This window comes from Mercenaria mercenaria, chromosome 17, assembly GCF_021730395.1.
Source record: "Mercenaria mercenaria strain notata chromosome 17, MADL_Memer_1, whole genome shotgun sequence".
NCBI lineage: Eukaryota > Metazoa > Mollusca > Bivalvia > Venerida > Veneridae > Mercenaria > Mercenaria mercenaria.
In genome coordinates this window covers 48875156-48898357 of record NC_069377.1, presented here as the reverse complement: position 1 = coordinate 48898357, position 23202 = coordinate 48875156, and the positions used below count along the sequence as shown (strand labels likewise).

At 36.2% G+C, this 23202-nt stretch overlaps 1 protein-coding gene across 1 annotated transcript in view; it reads right to left on the bottom strand.

Moving 5' to 3' along the window:
* Positions 1-210: 210 nt before the first annotated feature.
* Positions 211-23202, bottom strand: part of LOC123536937 (uncharacterized) — a 29550-nt gene continuing 6558 nt past the window's right edge. The window contains exons 2-6 of the mRNA XM_053528110.1: positions 18010-18106; positions 17576-17664; positions 16716-16917; positions 14407-14607; positions 211-3128 (exon numbers count right to left, since the gene is read on the bottom strand). Of these exons, the coding sequence (XP_053384085.1) occupies positions 3043-3128; positions 14407-14607; positions 16716-16917; positions 17576-17664; positions 18010-18106 (675 nt within the window). The 3' untranslated portion in view covers positions 211-3042. The remainder of the gene's footprint in view (positions 3129-14406; positions 14608-16715; positions 16918-17575; positions 17665-18009; positions 18107-23202) is intronic.

Sequence of the window (23202 nt, the reverse complement as noted above, 5' to 3'; positions counted from 1 at the left end):
TTTGATGAATGGACCCAATCAGTAATTCAAGGGCCATAATTCAAAAGTGCCTGGGCGGATTTGGCTAGTTATCGAACTTGGCCGAGGTCTTATGGTCAAACACATTTTGTTCAAGTTTGGTGAAGATCGGATGAGAAATGTTTGACTTAGAGTGCAGACAAGCTTTGTGACAGACACACACACACACAGACAGACAGACTGGAGTAAATCAATATGTCTCCCACACCACTGTGTGGTGGGAGACATAATAAATACAACACAGTAATTTACAGTAACGAAAGTAAATATTTGCTCTTCATAGGATACCTCTATAATATTCTTCAATACTTCTATTATAATTTGGTTCAAAAGATAGCTCAGAATTTATTGCCTTTAATGAGGTCAACAACATAATAAACACAGCAGCTGGCATATTGAAAACAATAAGACATTTCAATATTTGCTTTGATTTCCTGACAGTAAATAACTACAGTAAGTAAATCTTGAAAAACAAAAACCACATACAATACCTTTAAGGTAGCTGTGCATGTAAGGATCAAAATTTAATTTACCTACAGAAATAAAATAGTCTGCAGGTGCAAACACCCTATAACTTCTGACAGGGTAGTATTATGTTCTGATCAAAATTTTTTATACCGAGCAAAATTTGATTAAACCTTGATTTTATCAAAACTTCAGAATATATTAAAAAAAAATTGATCAAAATAAAAAAAATCCAGTTGTGAACTTGTGTGCTGAATGATATGGTAGACAAATTTGAACATATTTTTAGCTCAACTGGGTTTTCGTAATGGAAAGTCATCATTCTGAGTACATTATGAAACCTCATATTTTATACTGTGTGGCAAAAATAAATGTATAAGTCTTGTGTTTAAGACATTTTCAAATTACAGGCTGCTTATAATTATGACTATTTCACAATTATATTATATCTAATCTTTAGAAAGAAATTTATATTCCATGATGTCTCATTTAAAACTCAAGTTGTTATTTATGGAATGATTTACTTTTCCTCACACCAAGTTTTATCATATGTTATTGGGATAAATGATATTACACCACGACTTCTGAGTTTTCATACATGCAAAACTACCTCAAGACACAAATGAAGGACAAATACTTTCAGCTCTCCGCAAAAACAGATTTCTCCTCCCTATTAAATACAATGTTTAATAAAGAACTTCCTTAGAACAACTTCTGAACATATATATATATTTTAACACTCCCAGATGTGCTTGTTATTTTATTAAATAAAAACACAAGCTATTTTCTAGATAATACAGCAACTTGCTGTACTTTCCGACATAATTAAATGCACACCTTCAAATGACTACCGGTATCATAAGCACCTATAAATAGTAAAAATTTGTGCTAGAAACTTTCATGTTTTTTGTATGGCTTGATGTTTCATAACAACCGGCCCAAAAAGGCCATGACAATAGCACAAAAAATTTACATCGTAAACAGACAATGATGTCATGATACTGCATAGATGCAAAACATACAATAGTTCAGTTCTTGCCTTATTCATAATTATCTCAAGTGTAATATAAAGCATTTTTGCATGAAATACATTACTTTCAAAAATCACAAACTACTATTAACCAAAAAGTACAACTATAAAGAATCTAATATTTACCTAGATTTAAAAAAAAAACTAGAACTGTCATTGGAGTGACGAATATTACCACCAAAATACGGCCTTGTCACAGAAGTAAGAAATGGCCACAAGAACGTGCAATTTCATGTTGGAAAGGGGCATTAACTAAGTCAAAGAATGGTGGTTTGTAGGCAAAGTCGAACTTGACCTGTATTTTATGATGTTACACAGTGTACCAAAATTTATTTAAATCTGTCAAGCTTTTCATAAGTTATTGTCCGGAAACCATGAGTCTGGCAATTTTTAAGATGGAAAAGGGGCCATAACTATGTCAAAAATGGTGGTTTGTAGGCAAAGTTGAACTTTACCTGTATTTTATGATGTTACACCTGTGTACCAAAATATATTTAAATCTGTCAAGCCATATTAACATCCATGTTTTACTTACAACCTATCATGACCTACATCTTTCCTGAAACTGAATTAAATTCTTAGACCTAGTTTATTGAACAAAATACAACAAAATATGGCATTTCCTTCATAAAACCCCCTACATGGCACTTATCACCAATGAATTTTCAATTTTCAAAATATTTACTGAAAAACAAAAAGAACAGTCAAAATGCCACTTACTACCTCGTAGAATTGCATACTATAAACTACTACATGCAAAAATATATAGCTAAAATGTCTTTCATTACAACATTTGTAAAAAGGTATATGTATATTTTTTTAATAACCTCAGGTCAATAAATATAACAAAGTTGGTCTTGTCAGTGTTTAAAAGCTTTAGTAATGCGGTTGCACAAATGTGGCTAGGACTAGTTCATGTGAGAAATTTGTAAAAACAAAATTATGAAAATATACAACTTTTCCTGCTTTCACACAAGTACTGTTTTTCACTTACAACCTTTTATTTCTGGGATATTTAATATAATGAACATGTAAATAGCACATTAATACCTTGCAAGTGCCATTTATGCACAAAATGAGCAGCTGTATCATTAATTAACACAATTATTGTTGTTTTACCTACAAACTTTTCATGCGGCTATATTTATAATGGCCGCAGGAGTGTTTCAATTATTCTTGCTGACACTGAATAATTGGTTCATTGCAATGAGAGGGTGTTCTTGTATGAAGAGATGTCTATACATTGGTACAACCGTCATTGAGCATTCACCCTAGCATTTTGCGCATGAAACTTGAAACAACCTTTACAATCACATAAAGTACTTAAACAACATCTGCCTCTCAAATCTTGTTCAACAGCATTTCAATTTTATGTTGCTAACAACACCTCCACTTGTTTCCCAGTTTCTCATTACCTAAAGTACATGTGTACATGGAACCAGCATAGGTTTGACAAATTTAGGACAGTCTGGTTGAGGGTCTGGTACCTGGTATCTTCTGAAACACTACTGAACCATTCAGGAACAAGATCAAACAGACTGTCTAGGAACCTCTACTGGCTTGACTGGTTCTTCTGATCTCTGACCTCCTTCTCCTGCATCAGCGGCTTTCTTCTCTATAAAATACAAACAAAAATCTTATCTACAATCAAAATAAGCAAAACAATACTCTTATATTGCTATACTTCACCTTAATAAAACTTGAATAAAAGAGACAACATCTTCTTGAAAATATAATATCAGGTTGAAAGTACTCAGAGCTGGCTCACTAATCAACAGAAAATAACCTTTGATTACCATACTGAGATGTGGGACTTGCTCTTTGGAAGACAATTTGTTTCACCGAGAGAAAAATATACATATACCAGACTTATGTTAGCAGCCACCTTTATTAAACAACTTCTTTCATTAAGCTGCCCCAATTTCTGCATATTGTGTACAAGGATATCAGTAGGACTGATGGATGCTCCCCTGATGGTTCTTTGTATAGTGATAATATGCAGGTAGCTTTTTTAAAGAAATGTACCAATTCAGAATAAATTCTGCAAGTGACAGAGATATACCTCTTATGCTCTGCACTTCTTTTAACTAGGGTTTATTTTGAACAAATTTCAACACAAACCTCAGTCATGCTTATAAAGGTAGGGAGAAGATTATTATGCAATCACTCAAGAAAGGATATTGGTTCTTGCTTTCTTTGTACATCCACTAAGTTCTATCTAAAATTCAAATTTAGGTAAACAGATGCAAGGTTATCACAAAAAGATATAAAACTAGATGTGTGTCCTTAGGACATTGGTGCACCCACTTCCTGTCACTGCACATGGTTTCATGACTCTGGGTAAGTATTTTTGTTTCAGATATTTAAAACACAAACATTTATGTGTACTTTTCCCTAAGTCAAGAACATATACTCTGTCCTGGCTGAGCGAAATCCCCAACAGAACACCAATAAAACTGGTATTACAGAGTGAAATTCAATGCAAAACCACAAAAATTCATGTGTTGAATAATATTCTTACATGGGTTAATTAATGAAGGTCAAACATTAATCAAATATGTGTATTTTCACTAAGTCAAGGACCATATCTCTAGTCTGGCTGTATGAAATCCCAAACAGAACACCAGTTGCACAATTTCACACACTACATAACAATCGTATTAGGTTTTATGACTCTTAAGTGAAATACTTTTTTGAGATGTATACAATACAAACTTGTATGCCCTTTATGCATGTTTTAAGTAAATCAAGTTTGACCAAAAGAAATCCCAAACAAAACCCACGGTGCACAACTTCACATGCTAAATAATATTCCTTTTATGAGTCATGACCCTAAGTTTTAAGGTTCATGTATGCATATTTTATGCATATTTTTACTAAGTCAAGGTCCATAACTCTGGTCTGGTCAATTGAAATCGCAAACACTCCTCAGGTGCATAACTTCGTATGCTAAAGAATATTCCTAAAATGTTTCATTAACTTTGGTCTAATTTTTAGGCCCTTTTTATGCATAATTCTGAACAAGTAACAGGCCATAACTCTGGTCTGGCTGTGTGAATTCTCGATTAAGACATTAGGTGCACGTAAGTCCATGTACAAAAAGTGAACCTCAGGCAGGACCATTTCAGACCCCTGAGGCAAAGTTTGAACAATTCTGGTAGAGAAATAATAGACAATGCTAGGCACCAAATATCTAAGCACTGGGCCTTGTAGTTTTTGGGAAGAAGATTTTTAAAGCTTTTTTTTTCTGCTGCAATGGCGACCCGTCTTCTGCATGGCATATAATTCTTTGACCAAATTTGATAAAGAATCATCAAAACAAAGTTACATCAACTTTCACCAAATGGTTTCAGAGATGGTATTTGAAGAAAAGTGCTGACAGAGGGATGACCAATGGATGGAAGACCTACAGTGAATGATCACGATAGGTCACATCCATGAATTCCTGTTCAGGAGAGCTAATATTCAAATGGGCCATAATTCTGCAATAAATGTGCTGACAATATGCACATATGTAACTGGTAGTGGAGCTCCAGTGACATTCCCCTGAATTCCAACAAGTGGCTGCTTGGAAATTGCCTAAACAAAGATCTCAGGATGAATTCTACCTGAATGTTATGTCTACAAATCAAAGGGGGAAAAAAACGCAATTAATACTCTGACCCAGATGTACTGCCATGGTACTTCCCATGAAGTTTTGATAAATTCAAGTCAGTGGTTGCTGAGAAATACCTCAGACAAGAATGTCAAGACTGATTGTGTGTAGACTTTGTGACTAACAAAAACTGTCTAACAACAGCACACTCAACTAATTGAAGCCCTTCCACCTAACAGTTACTTACATTTTTGTAAACGCTTCAGCAAAATTTTGAAAAGTTGAAGAAGGACCGTACTTTTAATAAAATGTAAGCCAATGTTATGATGCTTGCCAAGTGAGATCATTTTGTAATGCAAAATACATGTGGAGAATCTGAAAACATATAGTCAGATAATTCCTCATAAACATGTTTAAACACAACACTGGCACAAAATTACTTTGTTAAAATGGGGCATTATTCTAACAAAATAAAAGCTAGGCTGAAGTAACTATCCAAATGGCTCATCTAATGGTGCTGAAGTCATGTCAAAGTGTGATAGCGTTTAGACAAGTACTTTTTGAGAATCCCACAAATACAAGAAAAACTTTAAACCAAAATTTCTAATTTTAAAAGGGGCATAATTTGAGTTATGTATCTTACCCCATGAGGCCATTTCATGATTCTGAAGAAATGTATGTAGTTTGAAAGCATTTGTCTCAGCTGTATTTGAGAAACCTGCTTACATGCAAAATTTTATTAAAAAGGGGCTACTTTGACAAAATAAAAGCTAGCATTAGGATCCTTGTCTTTTGAGGTCATCTCAAGATGCCAACCACAGGTGGAAGTAACATATTTAGAATACAGTTTAGTGCATTAAGACATATACACACTTAAATATATTACAATAATAATGTTTTCTTAGAAAAAAATGCCAAAAAGTCTTATTGAAAATTTTTGCCCCTGTGACAATGAGCCATTAGCAATGTGAAAATCAGCATTTTGACATGTACATTGCTTCCAGTTCTGCAATCTTTTTTAAAAAATATTTCCTTATCAAAGACTGGTGGTCTTCTGGGCAAGTGAATAATCTTACTCCAAAGCCAAGTTGCAAAGCATTTACGCACAACATGCAACAACAGCTTCAGATGCGATAGTTTTCTATCTGAATAAATCTCATGCATTTTTCTCAAACATTGCTATGAAGTTTCAACGTTCAGGTTCAAGTGGTCCCTGTGACCTTGACCTTTGATGAAGTGACCCCAAATATAAAATGTTTCATCTACTCTATAAGCCCTATCACCCTATGAAGTTTGAAGGTTCTATGTCAAAAGGTTCTCCAGTTATTGATCCAAAATGAAGTGTGACAGTAGGACAGACAGACGGGCAGATAGACAGACAGTTGGACAGGGCAAAAACAATATGTCTCCCCCTATATTAGAAGGGGGAGCATACTAAAGAAGCCTTAGTTAAATACCTGGCTTTACTAAAAGACCCCTTTTGTTTATATAGAGAGGATGCTAAAAACAAGTTCAACAGTAGCTTTTATGGCTGAATAATAAATATCCATGGTCACTGAACTGTGGGAAGATAATCTTAAGTACAGTTTTCAGTATCATTAATGTAAAATATCAATAAATACTTGTTATCTCAGGATATATCACCAGATGTTAATCCCTCATTAGGAAACAGCTTGTATCATAATAAATTCTGTACTTTTCAACTGAGTATAACTTTAGAATTCTTCAAGAAACTGGATACCCTGAAATCCCGAGAATAAGCTGCAGCTTATTTTAAATTTTCGTAAGGATTTGGTGGCTTATTATTGAGTCCGGCTTACTTTTGAGTACATATATCCGGTAACGGTTTGAAAACCGGCGTATTTTCGAGTACCAAAATATTGCAGATACGGATGTCATATCTTTTGCTTTTAAGTAAAAACATCAGTGATTACTTCAACTTCTGACATAACTATTTTGTTACAATTTCCTAATGAATGAAAAAAATCGGATGCAAACTGATAATTACCCATTAAAAAGTTTTCTCTGGTATAAAAAACAAATACACCTATGATTAAATCACCCATCGAGTATGAATAACTTACAAAATACGTGATAAACACCCCATTGTGCTATCAATTTAAAGTTTTAATTGTCCAGGTTTTTAAAAATTAGCATTGTTTCGAGCGGTTTTTAGTCCAAAGTGTGTGTACAGGTTGGTAGGTTTTGTTATCTTATATGGTGTGCTAATTTCTGATACAAAAAAGCAGACGGCTTATTTTTGAGTACAGCTTATTTATGAGCCCTTTTTGCCTGTAGTGAAATGGTGGCTTATTTTCGAGACCGGCTTATTTTCAAAACCGGCTTATTTTTGGGATTTCAGGGTATCCTTTGTACATTTCTGAATATCTAAGTAAGTCACTAATGACCCTGACTTTCTGACTCTAAATTTGTGTCACCACATACTGTTCCATAATAATAATCATAAAAATAATGACTTCATTTTATGAGGCAAACATGACCTCCAGATTTTGGCTAAAAATTATCTTTCTTTAAAACTGAAGTTTAGTCATATTATGAAGATTAGAATATGAGATTTTGTTTGTAAACTATCTTAAGAATGCCAAATCAAGAAAAAAAGGATGCCTGTGTTGGGAATCGAACCCGGGCCGCCACAACAATAAAAGCTTTTTTGCTGTTTTACGCAGGATTATATAATTAATGCGTATTAAATATAGATATTTATAATTAAGGCAGTTTACCCCTAGTAAAGCATTAGAAATGCTTTTAAATAATAGATTATTACGATTTTCATTGTAAAAACTAGAGATGCTTTTGAGAAAAGCGCATGTCTCCCACAACTGCCTAATCATCTGAATAGTAACAAGAGGGTCATGATGACCCTGGATCGCTCACCTGAGTATTATGAGCCAAATGTTTCAAATGGCAAACTGATGCTAAAATATAAAGTAAGTAGGTCAGTAGGTCATTTTCATGGTCACAGAAAGTCAGTTTTAAGATATGTGTGCTAAACTGTACACAACATCCAAATTTCAAGGCTGTATCTTAAAAAACAAGAAAGTAGGTCAGTAGGTCAAGGTCACAGTCAGGTGACCCCTAATCACTTGGGGTCATCAGGTAATTATAATTAAACAGTCTGGGAACTATGATCTAATAATTTTTAAGTACTTTTTCCTACATAACTCATATAACAAGTGACCCCCAGGGCGGGGCCTCTTTTCACACCAGTGGTAATTTGAACAATCTTACAAGAGATCCTCTAGGCAATGCTACACACCAAATATCAAAGGCCTAGGCCTTGAACTTTAGGACAAAAAGATTTTTAATTTTTAATTTTTTTCCTATATAAACTTGGGACCCCACAGGGCAGGGCCTCTTTTCATCCCATGGGCAGAATTTGAACAATTTGGTAGAGGAACACTAGGCAAGGCAACATACCAAATATCAAAAGCCTAGGCCTTACAATTTCAGACAAGAAGATTTTTAAAAAAATTTCCTATATAAGTCTATGTAAAACTTGAGACCCCCAGGGCAGGGCCTCTTTTTACCCCAGGGTAATAATTTGAAAAATTTTGGTAGAGAACCACAAGGCAATGCTACATACCAAATATCAAAGGCCTAGGTCTTGTGGTTTTAGACAAGAAGATTTTTTAAGATTTTTCCTATATACATGTAAGTCTATGCAAAACTTGGGACCCCTAGAGCGGGGCCTTTTTCACCCTAGGGGCATAATTTGAATAATTTTCATAGAAGACCATTAGATTATGTCACATGCCAAATATCAGGGCTCTAGGCCTTGCGGTTTTGGACAAGAAGTTTTTCATTTCGGTTGCCATGAATGATGGCAACCAGAGTTCTGCATGGAATTCAATTCTTTGAACAAATTTGAAAGGGGACCACCCAAGGATCATTCCTGTGAAGTTTGGTGTAATTCTCCCTAGTGGTTTTCAAGAAGATTTTTTTAGAAATTGTTGACGGACGGACGACGCACGACTGTCTATGCACGATGGACGACGGACATTGAGCAGTCACAAAAGCTCACCATGAGCCTTTGGCTCAGGTGAGCTAAAAAAAGTACAGTTCAGGAGTAAGTTTTAGGATGAATGGTTCAGTGTTTAGTGAGTCTAGGTGGACTAGGATGAGTGGTTCAGTAATTTTTGGAGCAAGTTTTAGAATGAATGGTTCAGTATTTTTATGAGTCTAGTTATCAGGATGAATGGTTTTTGGAGCAAGTTTTAGGATGAATGGTTCAGTATTTTTATGAGTCTAGGTGATCAGGATGAATTGTTTTTGGAGCAAGTTTTAGGATGAATGGTTCAGTATTTTTATGAGTCTAGGTGATCAGGATAATTGGTTTTTGGAGCAAGTTTTAGAATGAATGGTTCAGCATTTTTATGAGTCTAGGTGATTAGGATGAATGGTTTTTGGAGCAAGTTTTAGGATGAATGGTTCAGTATTTTTATGAGTCTAGGTGATTAGGATGAATGGTTTTTGGAGCAAGTTTTAGAATGAATGGTTCAGCATTTTTATGAGTCTAGGGGATTAGGATGAATGGTTTTTGGAGCAAGTTTTAGGATGAATGGTTCAGCATTTTTATGAGTCTAGGTGATCAGGATAATTGGTTTTTGGAGCAAGTTTTAGAATGAATGGTTCAGCATTTTTATGAGTCTAGGTGATCAGGATGAATGGTTTTTGGAGCAAGTTTTAGGATGCATGGTTCAGCATTTTTATGAGTCTAGGGGATTAGGATGAATGGTTTTTGGAGCAAGTTTTAGGATGAATGGTTCAGCATTTTTATGAGTCTAGGGGATTAGGATGAATGGTTCAGTAATTATGTTCAAGGGCCATAATTCCAAAGAGCCTGGGCCAATTTGGCTACTTATTGAACTTGGCCGAGGTCTTATTGGCAAACACATTTTGTTCAAGTTTGGTGAAGATCGGATGAGAAATGTTCGACTTAGAGTGCAGACAAGCTTTGTGACAGACACACACACACACACACAGAGGAGTAAATCAATATGTCTCCCACACCACTGTGGTGGGAGACATAATTAGTAAAGCAACTAATTCTCATGTGTTTCCATAACATACAGTCTGTCAGTAATTAAGTTTCAAAGCTTTAAGAGGAATATAGCATTAATTTCCTGCTGCCTAATTTTTTTGTATTTTTTTATTGCTGTCGCACAATCTGGAGGCCAGTGCCTTTAACATGAAAATCATATATCAAATTATACATTAGATATGATCCTAAAAAGAAAGAAGCAGTCAAGTGCAGCCATTGAAATAAACTGGAATATAGTCCTTTCAATAATATGCTTCTGACCAAATTTGGTAAAAATCTATCTTACTGTTTATGAGAACAGGTTTAAAAGTTTTTTGCTTTATTAGCTATGGTGGCACTTTGTACAGTCAAGCAGAACAATTTGAACAAACTTCAGGGAGGTCTATTCTAGGACAATGCTACAGACCAAGGTCAGTGAAGATCCATGGAGCAGTTCATGGAAAGAGTTGTTTAAAGGTTTTTTTCTTTATTTAGCTCAAAATGTGACACAGAACAATCCACCTATACTAATATCTTGTCCTGAAATATGTCCACCAGAAAGTGAGTGACACTACAATATGACAGGCTGTACAAAATGGGGCTGTTACAAGAAGCCATAATTGGGCATTAAGACCCCTTAAAAACTTACTTTATCAAATCATGTACATAATTAGCTGTGGAAGTTTTACTCTCTCAGCCAGATAATGGACCAGTTTCATGAACAAATATTTCCTGATATACATATCAAAGTATACATCACATACAGTCGTGGAGAAATCTATACTCTTTTACAAATGAAGTCAATAATTATTGATTATAGACTTGTATTGGGAAATATACACTAGCTCTCTAACAGACATACTGCCGTGACCTTAGCTTCTTGATACAAATCTAATAATTTCATATACACTTACAAGTTATAGACATACTGCGTGACCTTAATCTAATAATCTAATGTACACTTACAAGTTATATACTGTTCAATTAAACAGGTGATAGGAATGCATTATTTTCCTAAACAGGGGAATTTTCCAAACTGGAGAAATAGAAGAGAAAAGTAGAAGATGATTCGTTTGTTTGTTTTGGGTTTAACACCATTTTTCAACAGTATTTCAGTCATGTAACGGCGGGCAGTTAACCTAACCAGTGTTCCTGGATTCTGTACCAGTACAAACCTGTTCTCCGCAAGTAACTGCCAACTACCCCACATGAATCAGAGGTGGAGGACTAATGATTTCAGACACAATGTCGTTTATCAAATAGTCACGGAGAACATACGCCCCGCCCGAGGATCGAACTCGCGACCCCGAGATCCGTAGACCAATGCTCTTACCTACTGAGCTAAGCGGGCGGGCTAGAAGATGATTTGTAGAAAAGCGCATGTCTCCCCCAATGCATAGTAGTTACAGGCAATTAGTCAATAGGGGACAGGAGCAAAAGCCCAAGAGACACCGATGGTTGGCTGCAATAGGGATCATCTACTCGGCATGTCCAATCATCCCAAGAAGTTTCAACATTCTGGGCCTAGTGGTTCTCAAGTTATAGATTGGAAACGGTTTTCCATGTTCTGGCCCCTGTGACCTTGACCTTTGATCGAGTGGCTCAAAGGCTATAAGGGTCATTTACTCTGCATGTCCAATCATCCTATGAAGTTTCAACATTCTGGGCTAAGCGGTTCTCAAGTTATTAATCAGAAAGAGTTTTCCATGTTCAGGCCCCTGTGACCTTGACCTTTGCTCAAGTGACCCCAAAAATAACAGGGGTCATCTACTTAAATGTAAGATGACAGGCAGATGGCCCCTGTGACCTTGATCTTTGATGGAGTGACCCCAAAAGCAATAGGTGTCATCTACTCTGTAAGTCTTATCGCCCTTATTAAGTTTAAAGGTTCTGGGTCAAATGGTTCTCAAGTTATTGATCGGAAATGAGTTTCTATGTTCTGGTCCCTGTCACCTTGACCTTTAATAAACCGATCCCAAAATCAATAATCTGGTTATGCATTGACCTCCAGATTTTGTCTACAATGATATTTTATTTTTTAAATTAAAGTTTGGTCATATTATTAGGTGGGTCGATGGTAACACGCTTGATGGTCAATCCAGAGGTCTGGGGTTTGAATCATGGTCCAGGCACTGGAAATTTCTGAGATGCTCTTGAGTGTCTCCCACCTAATTAAGAAGGCTGTACTGGTTCTTCCCAGGAAAGATGGCTTTGCGTGTATCGGTGCTTTACACCAGGCACGTTAAAGAACCAGACTATTTGCAAAGAACTAGGCTAAGTCAGCCGGACAAGCCTGTATCTAAAAAGGATTCCTCTCTGTTCTGGGGGCTATATCTTACTCTGTCCCTCTGGTCAGATCGCTCTGTGTCTGTACTAGTACAGGATGAATTTCGCGCCCTGTGTGGCTTCGTTTGCTATATGTAAAGCGCCTTTGAACATGTTTATCATGAAAAGGGCGCTATATAAATGGTATGATGATAATAATTATAATAATAATAGGGGTCATCTACTCTATAAGTCCAATCATCCTATGAAGTTTCAACATTCTGGGTCAAGTGGTTCTCAAGTTATTGATCGGAAATGGTTTTCCATGTTCAGGCCCCTGTCACCTCGACCTTTAAAAGAGTGACCCCAAAATCAATAGGGGTCATCTACTCTGCATCTCCAATCATCCTATGAAGTTTCAACATTCTGGGAAATGGTTTTCCATGTTCAGACCCCTGTGACCATGACCTTTGATAGAGTGATCCCAAAAACAATAGGGGTCGTTTAGTCTATACGCCCTACCACCCTATGAAGTTTGAAGGTTCTAGGTTAAATGGTTCTCTAGTTATTGATCTGAAATGAAGTGTGACAGACGGACGGACGGCCTGATGGACATGGCAAAAACAATATGTCTTCCCCAAAGGGCAGGAGACATAATGATTTTACAGCTAAACCTCTATCAAGCAGCCAGCCAAGGGAGCAACACAATCATTTTGCTTTGTACAGGTGGTCTCTTCAGACAAGTTTAAAACTGACAAAAGAATTGATCTGGGAAGTTAACTGATTGGCTGCTTAAGGTAAGTGACTGTTTAATACAGGTGACTGCTAAGTCAGGTTCACCAGTATTGAAGTAAGAAGAAATGTAGGGTGAGATTTTTTTTTTGTATAATTATGTACTCTGCATGTACTCTCTATTTTTACAAGTCTTCTATAATACAGTATCATACAATAGCTTATTTTAAACCAACCTGGTCAAGTGTTTTTGAGATAAAAGTATACAGTGTACCTTTAGTGACCTTTACTAATAAAATTCAACTGAGTGATTAAAGTATCCAACTTCCTCTGACTCTTCAATGGGTTATCTGAATATATATCTGTCCAAAACTCAGACGACTGTCGGCCCTGTTATTTTATTTTGTTGGGTTTAACATCGCACCGACACAATCATAGGTCATATGACGTCTTTCCAGATTTGATGGTGGAGGAAGACAGGTGCCCTTCCGTGCATTATTACATCACAAGCGGGCACCTAGGTAGAACCACCAACCTTCTGTAACCCAGCTGGATGGCTTCCTCACATGAAGAATTCAATGCCCGAGTGAGGCTCAAACCCACAAAAAGGGCAAGGTATCTGAAGTCAGCGACCTTAACCACTCGGCAACAGAGGCCCAGTCAGCCCTGTAGACAGATTTATCTGCCGAAGGTGTTCTACTACAGAGCAAATAATTCAATCTACAGCTTCAGTGAAACTCTTACGGTAGCATTGTCATTATAACTGAGAACTGGAGTATGGAACTTGACCAGTATATCAATCACTCGCAACCATTTTGTGGTGAAAGCCAGTACTGGTGTCTTGAGATTTGTTGTTGCTGCTGGGACACAGTCAATTTTAGGTCATTTGGCAGCTTTCAAGACTTTGACAGTGAAGGAAGACCCCAGGTGTCCCTCCAGGAATTGTTTAAGGCACAGACCTGCACCTGGGTAGAACCACTGACCTTCCATAACCCAGCTAGACGGCTTCCTCATGCTAATAGGACCTACACACGAAGTAAATTTTTGTACAGTTATAGAAGTCAGGGGCATGTAATTTGAGGTCAGCCACCATATCCATTCAGCCACAGAGCCCCGGGTGTTTTAAGAACACGATTTTTATAATATTACACATATCCACAAGCCCAAATTATGAATTATGCTCAAAGAAAAATATACACATGAGGAACATTTGGATTATGTATAGTACATTATACAGTAAGAATTTTCTGCAATACTTACGAAATCTTTTCACAGAAAAGTTGGCAATGATCTCGCCCTGAATTCTGTTTATTGCCTCAATTAATGGTACAAGTTTGAACAATTCTATCACCAGTCGCATGTGGTTACCATAGTGATTTCTTTTTATTTCAAATACAAGGGTATCTAGTAAACGTGAATGCAGCTGCTCCACTTTAGCATGGTCCTCCATCTCTGTCCCAGCTGAAGATAATTAAAAGAATTCTGACATCAAAATCTAATGTAGAGGTTTTCTTTCTACTTTGCTTGAGCTAAAATTGTTAACTAAACAATGCTCATCCTTCATGACAGTCCAAAAATAACATAAAAGACAAAATGCATATGCCTCACATGGTGGCCTGTAGGAGGTTAATGTGTGAGTAATTTTCAATCGTCCAGCTTGCAGTGACCTTAGCCTTAGACCTTATGACACTAGAAACATGGTTATTTACTAACCATAGAGAATCATACACTGAAGTTTGAAAGTTGATAAGAAACCAAGTTTAGTCTCAAAAGAGTCAGTGACCTTGACCTACTGATCCCCAAACCTACTGACCACATGCAATATTCTGAAGCAAAAGCATTCTCTAGTTATTTACAGCCTAGAGGTCACTTTGACTACTGTTGGCCCAAATCTTCTCAACATATTGACTGAGAACCAAATTGTCTATAAATGGACCAACCAACCAACAGACTGACACATTAACCAACAACAGCAGAACAATATACCCCAACATCTTTGAAGGTAGGCACAATTACCAGATTTCATTTTGGTATAAAATGCAACAAAGTGTGTCAAAATCAGTCAATCTGCAGTTCATATCTTATATTTTTAGTTGTGTTTTTCTGTTTCTTTCAGTTTTCTTCCACTGATCCAATTCTACATACTCTGGAAGTTAAATATTACTAAAATGACAAAACCCTCAAAAACAGCTGTAAAAAGGGCGAATGTTCTAATATCACATCACAATGAAGGGTTTCCAGGCATCATTCAGTAAAATACACACATCTCGTAAGTACATCTCATATGTTTGTCAAAGTGATGTTTGTAAACAAAAACTGGCCAATAAAGCACTTTGTCCTCTCAAAAATGCTGACCACAGTCCTTAATTAAGACATCGACCTTAATCCTGAAAGCCGAGAGGTACATACTAAATGCTCCTTTATTGTGACCTTGACCTTTTACCCACAGACCTCAGTATCATTAGGGATCATTCAATGCTTACTTGTAATGTACATGCCAAGTTTGCAGTTATAGGTCAAGTAGTTTCAAAAAGGAAAACAGTTTTTATTTAACAGTCACTGTAACCTTGACCTTTAACATACAGAGTTCAACAGTAAAAGCAGTCATCCACTGCCTATGAGAAATGTCTCTTCCAAGTGTCAAGATTGTAGGTTGAAGGGTTCTTGAGTTAATGAGGAGAAACAATTTTTTGTACTTACACTTGACCTTTAAGCTCAATAAGGTCATTCTTCATCCATGAGCAATGTGCCTGGTTTGCCAATCATAAGTCAAGGGATTCTCAAGACAATGTGTTTTTGTTTGTTTGTTTTGGGTTTAATGCCATTTTTCAACAGTATTTCAGTCATGTAACGGCGGGCAGTTAACCTAACCAGTGTTCCTGGATTCTGTACCAGTACAAACCTGTTCTCCGCAAGTAACTGCCAACTTCCCCGCATGAATTATCAGTGTGCCCATCAGTTTGAGGATCATAGGTTAACATGTTAAGTTATTCAGAGGAAAAGAAGTTTCAAACAGACAAATGGACTGAGAACAGACACCATCATGTCATACTTGAATAATTTTCAACAACAACTCTTGAAGTCAATCATCTGACACCTAATACAATAGGGTTATTATAACAGTAGCTCAATCTGGGATGCTGTTATCAGCTTGAGTGGATTTTTGTCAGATCAGATCTCACTTGGCGCGCAAGTGCCAAGTGTGATCCAACCTTGCAAAATCCACGAGAGCCGAATACAAAATCCCAGATCGAGCTACTGTTATAATGACCCTTTCATTATATACCTCTACCTTTTTGTTTGTTGTTTTGTTATTGAACGAAATCTTCAATGTTTATTGATATTCAAATGGAACTAAGTCAAGTTTTTATATGCGCTATTTATAGAACTGTGTCAGGTCATGCATATTTACGAAAGTAGTCCGGCAGTATACAATACGGAAGGTACAATACAGAATTTAAAAGGTACAATACGGATTTTTTTCTGTCTGTTCATATTTAATTGTGAAATACAAGCCGATTTTTTTACAGAATTTATATAGGTATATAATAAATTAATATATTTCCTACCTGTTGTGGTCAGTCTAACTGCAGAAAATAAAGCTGTTTCCAGGTCAGTGAACTCAAGCCTGTTATAAGCATCAGAAAATGTCATAATAGTGTCAACCATTTCATCATTGAGAATTTTCCTCATGGCCTGAGCTGAGTAGATCTCACCACTTGGAAGTATCCAAAAACTTTCTCCATTTTGGAAATATTCCGCATATGATAACTGTAATATAAATCAATTTAAGGTTTCTCAAACAAGATGGCCATGATGTGTGTGTATGTGTGTGGTTAGGGTAGGTTTACAGGTAAAACTAGTTCCCCCTACCCCATGGCGGACATGCTTTTTTAACTAAACAAAATGATATTAAGGAATGTGATAGGTGGTCACCCAATGAACATTCCTTTGAAATTATTTTAAAATCAGGCCACCACCCAAGAAACATTCTTGTGAAGTTTGCTTGAAACTGACTTGGTAGTTTAGGCAGAGATGTTCTTCAAAGAAACTGTGGATGGCAGACAGACAATCCATCCAGTAATTCTAAAAGCTCATCATGAGCACCATACTCAGGCTTGCTGAAAAATGGCCCTGTTGTTGAAATAATTACACAAAATTAAAAACAAAATTTATGTAATAATTATGAGGTCATGTATGACTTATTAAGGCATTTAATATATTTTGAAATGTCAATTAATTTAAGTAATTTGATGGTTTAGCCAAGACACTCACACATTCATGAACCCCTTGTTTGTCTTTTTCTTTGTGCATGTATTAGAGGTGCATCGATGCAAATTATTTAGTCAGCAACTTAAACAACTGATCCATAAAGCACCAACCCCCATCCCATCAAATTGCCATGAACTAAAATTATAAAGTTTCTTACCGTCCACATGTCATAATAGGATCTTTTCACAAGCTTTTCTTTGTCTTCCTTACTTAATTCTGCAAACCCAGGAACACTTTCACAGAAACCTTTAAAGTCAATAAAAACAGTTGAAATTTTCACATCTTTTGGGATCAAACATGCAAATTACTACATTACATTACTATAAACAAAAGGGCTTCCTAAATTCCTGACTATATCACATGTATCTGGAGGCTGTAAGGATTCAACCTGAGAAGAGCCTATATTATTTATGTGTCAGTTACTATCTATGTTCTATAAACAAGATAAAATTTATTTCAATTTCATAAAATATTATTGGCTTATGGAGATAAACAATACACAAAAATTCATATCTAAGAAATTAATACATTCCTAGATGCCACAATTAAGCTTACAAAAGGTCACTGTAACAGTATCATATAAAATGTTACCTAAAATGCGATCATTAAGGCCTGGAATTCCTTGCATTAATTTTTCATAAATCTCTGCACAATCTTCGTCACTGGCTGTCATTATACGAAGATGAAGCTGTAAAAATATCATCACATTAGAAAGCCTTGAACTTACATTGGAAGCACAAGAGTTTCACTAGAATTAGAAGTTATAATAGTTTAAGGCCTACTTTGACCGTTCTACCAAAGACCGTTGTTGCTGTTAAGGAATCTGATGGTCCTTATCCTTTAGCCTGCTGGTAGCAAGTGTTTCTGCCTTTGCAACCAGTGCAGACCAAGATCAGCCTGCACATGCGTGCAGGCTGATCATGGTTTGCAGTGTACTGTTGGCTATTCCGTCAGTAAACTTTCAGTGAACACCCCTTTGAATGCCAAAATTGAATGATGAACAAGTCCATTGTAGAAATATAGCAGGGTCAAGATTAGAAGTGTAACAAGTCAGCCAATGAATTTCATCATGAAATCTATCAGTACAATTTACAAGGTGTAAAATGCCACTTGCCCACTTGTACTGGCCAGTTCAAGATGGGATCTGACTTAACTGAAACTTAAGTTATACCTGACCAACAACCTAAGTGCATTTACTTAAGTAACATTTCCAAAATTCAGCAAAATATCTTAAGCGAAAACAATTACAAACTAGAGTTGTCACAGGAGTGACAAATTATACCCCCACAATATGGCCTTGTTACAGAACTAAGCAAATGTCAAAGCTGAACTGATTTGACCTTTGACCTACTGACCTCAAAATCAATAGAGGTCATCTGCTGGTCACGATCAACCTCCCTATGAAGTTTCAAGATCCTCGGCCCAAGCGTTCTCAAGTTATTGTCCGAAAAAGGTTTAAATGTTATGGATCACTCTGACCTTTGACCTTTGGAACTCAAATTAATACAGGTCATCCGCTTGTCATGACCAACCTCCCTATTAAGTTTCGTGATCCTAGTCCCGAGCATTCTGAAGTTATTGTCCGAAAACAGTTTAAATGTTCTGGATCACTGTGACCTTGACCTTTGACCTACTGACCTCAAAATCAATAAGGGTCATCTGCTGGTCATAAGCAACCTCCAGATCAATTTTCATGATCCTAGGCCCAAGCATTCTCAAGTTATCATCTGGAGACCGATTAACTGTTTCGTGTTACTGTGACCTTGACCTTTGACCTACTAGCCTCAATGTCGAACTTTACCTGTATTCAATCATGTTACACCTGTGTACAAAAATTTATGATCCTAGACCTAAGCGTTCTCAAGTTATCATCTGGAAACCGTTTAACTGTTCCGAGTCATAGTGACCTTGACCTTTGACCTACTGACCTCAAAGCAGATCTTGACCTGTATTTCATGATATTACACTTGTGTACCAAAATTTATGATTATAGGCCCAAGCGTTCTCAAGTTATCATCTGGAAACCATTTAACTGTTCTGAGTCATTGTGACCTTGACCTTTTACCTACTGACCTCAAAGCAGAATTTGACCTGTATTTCATGATATTACACCTGTGTACCAAAATTTATGATCCTAGGCCCAAGCGTTCTCAAGTTATCATCCGGAAACCATTTAACTGTTCCGAGTCACTGTGACCTTGACCTTTGACCTACAGATCTCAAAGTCGAACTTTATGATGTTACACCTGTGTACCAAAGTTTTTTTAAATCAGTCAAGCCTTTCATGAGTTATCGTCCGGAAACCGTTTTACTGTTCAGGGTCACTGTGACCTTGACCTTTGACCTACTGACCCCAAATTCGAATTTGACCTGTATTTTCTGATGTTACACCTGTGTACCAAAAATTATTTAAATCAGTCAAGCCTTTCAAGAGTTATCATCCGGAAACCATGAAAACCAACGGACCGACTGACCAACCGCCAAGCTCACTCCTATATACTCCTCCCCCACAAACTTCGTTTTGTGGGGGTATAAAAAGCGGGTCAATACACAACACAAGCAGGCCCTGAAGGCCCTGTATTGCTCACCTGACCTAGTTCTTACCCCAGATAATCTAGTATCTAAGTTGGCCTAGATCTGATAAAGACAAACATCTGACCATGTTTTAAGTAAATCAGGCAGATCATTAACCAGTTTTTTTTAATGATTTGACATAGTGACATAGTTTTTGACCTCAGGTGACCCACTTTTGAACTTGACCCAGATTTCATACATTCTGACAAAGATCTATAAAGGGGGTCATTAAAGTGTTATAATAAAGATTTTTTATCATTTGACCAAATGACAGTTTCTTCCAAGGTGACCCAGATACAATTTTAACCTAGATTTTAAACAGCCATTCTAATTAAGTCTCATGAAGATCAGGTAGAATGTGACGCCTTTTGAGTGTAAACAATGTCTTTCTATGACAGAGATTCTTACTAACATAATACAACTGGGCTATAGCAACCAATGCATTAGTTTTGCTGTAAACAATATCAATGCTATACTGGTATTGTGGTCATTGAATTGAAAATTACATACATGACATGGATTTCCTTGGAAACCACATCATAAATAGCCAATGAAGCAATGGGGTTTCCTTTAAATTAACCTATGAGAGCATGCTTGTCCGTCTGTGCCTTAGCACTTTGCTGTCAAAACATATATGAATTTTATGAAATAAACTTTGTGTATATTTTTTATATTTTGACTGAAATAGAGACATCTGATATGTACCAATGCCATTTTCATTGATATATATTCATAATAGTGAATAATAATGATGAATGTGTATAATGCTTTCTAGGTCATGACTTAGTTAATACATTGTAATACAGGTGTATAAACATACATTAAAACCTTTTCAGGCCTATTTATTAATTTTAAAAATCAAGCTAAATTGCGGTTAAAGTCATGGATCAATGACTTAAAAATTGCGATTCATATTGAATATGATCCACTACACTAACATGTGTCACCTGAATCAAAATCTACCATTTACAATCAATGAAACTTAAATAGACCACTGTGATCATCATCTGTTTACCATAATCTTAAATCTGCGTCACAGTGATGTGTCTTTTATTTTGTTTGAAGCGACTTGTTCACTTTACCATTGGTTTAAACAGTATTTATTAGATATATCATGTACATAAATATATACAGTAACATTTACAATCAAAATGATGTAAAGGATCTGAAAACAAGTTTTACCATTAACAAGAGGGCCATGATGGCCCTATATCGCTCAACTGAGTACCACTGCTTTAACCAAAAACAAAAAGAAAAAATTCTTACAAGGTACAGATATGTCAAAATACACCTAAAAATTGGAGGTACCATCCATTTTGTACCACAGAAAAGTAGCACACCCCATTTGAGCAAACTTTGAAGAGGACCTCATAATGACTCTAAAGACCAAGTTTGATGAAAATCCATAAAGCAGTTCATGTAGAAATTTTCTATTTTTAACTCTAATGGCTGCTAAAAAGGGGTAAGTGCCCCCATTTTAAGAAGTTTCTAAGAGAACCTTATAATGATGCAATAGACCATGTCTGAAGCTGATTAATCAAGCTGTTCATAAGTCATTTAAAGGTATTTCTATTTTTAGCTTCAGTGGCCCCTAAAAGTGGCCAAGTTCCTCCATTTAAATACAATGTGGAGTGGACCTTTAATGATGTTATAAACTAAGTTTGATGAAGACTCATCATGTTGTTCATGAGAACACTGTTTCGGTTGGGTTTAATGTCACATCGACAATTACAGGTCATACAGCTACTTTCCAGCTTCAGGCATTATTTCATAATGGGTGGGCACCTGGTTAAACTACAGACCTGTAAGCAAGCTGAATGGGTTTAACATTGCACACACACAATTATAGGTCATATTGCGAAACTGCTGTTTCGTGGGGACGTAAATTCATGGATTTTCAATTTTTTTCATAATTTCCACAGGAATAGATCTAGTATATCATTTTGTTCTAACATGTAAAACCTACACATGTTGAACAGCGCTACCATGGTTACCGAAACTGCAATCTACGCCGCGGGATATTAGTGAGTGATCATGTGCCAATTAACCATTGACCGCGTTATCTATAATTATAAGTCCCCTAATTTGCAAAACTTAATGAAACTGTAAAATATTCAATAAGAAAATTCAGCACCAATTAAAGTGTCAAAACTGTAGCACCTGAGATATAGTCTTGCACAATAAGCATTCATAACCGAAACAAATATAAAGTTCATCACATTGATCATCTGATCGTGTTTCAAACAAGAACTGGTTTTTGTATTGCAAATTAAACAAGAGCTGTCCGTAAGACAGCCAAGCTCTACTATTCGAAATATTGTCCCAGAAGCAGGAAAATATTACCCAAAATGTTAAATATTAAAAGAGTTTTAAGTTCAAAAGGGGACATAATTTGACCAAAATGCATATCAGAGTTATGGGACTTGCTGCTATCAACCAGTTTTATAACCCCGAAGACACATGTGAAGTTTCAATTCAATATCTGCATTAGTTTTGGAGATAGTAACTTGCATGTAAAACCTTAACCAGAATTTTCTATGTCCAAAAGGGGGCATAATTTACCCAAAATACATGTCAGAGTTATGTGACTTGACCCAGTGAGGTTGGTTACTGACATAGAAAAAGAAAAAATAAGTTTCAAATCTATATCCCTTTTAGTAATAGCTGTATGTACTTGCACGCAAAACTTTAACCAGAAATTTCTAAGTCCAAAAGGGGGCATAATTTGGCCAAAATGAAGGTCAGAGTTATGGGACTTGCTGCTATCAACTAGTTTTATAACCCCGAAGACACATGTGAAGTTTCAATTCAATATCTGCATTAGTTTTGGAGAAAGCAACTTGCATGTAAAACTTGAACCAGAATTTTTTAAGTGCAAAAGGGGGCATAATTTGCTCAAAATACATGTCAGAGTTATGGAACTTGACCCAGTGAGGTTAGTAATTGACCTAGAAAAAGAATAAATAAGTTTCAAAGCTATATGCCTTTAAATGATAGCTGTATGTACTTGCATGCAAAAACTTAACCAAGGTGTGACGCCGACGCCAGGTTGAGTAGAATAGCTAGACTATTCTTCGAATAGTCGAGCTAAAAACTATTATAGATTTACTGATTTTATGTTGCTAAAATGTGTTTTTGCACATGATTGATAAAATATAAATGGTTTCAAATCATGAAAGAAAGTTCCGTACATGCCTGTTGTTGAATGCG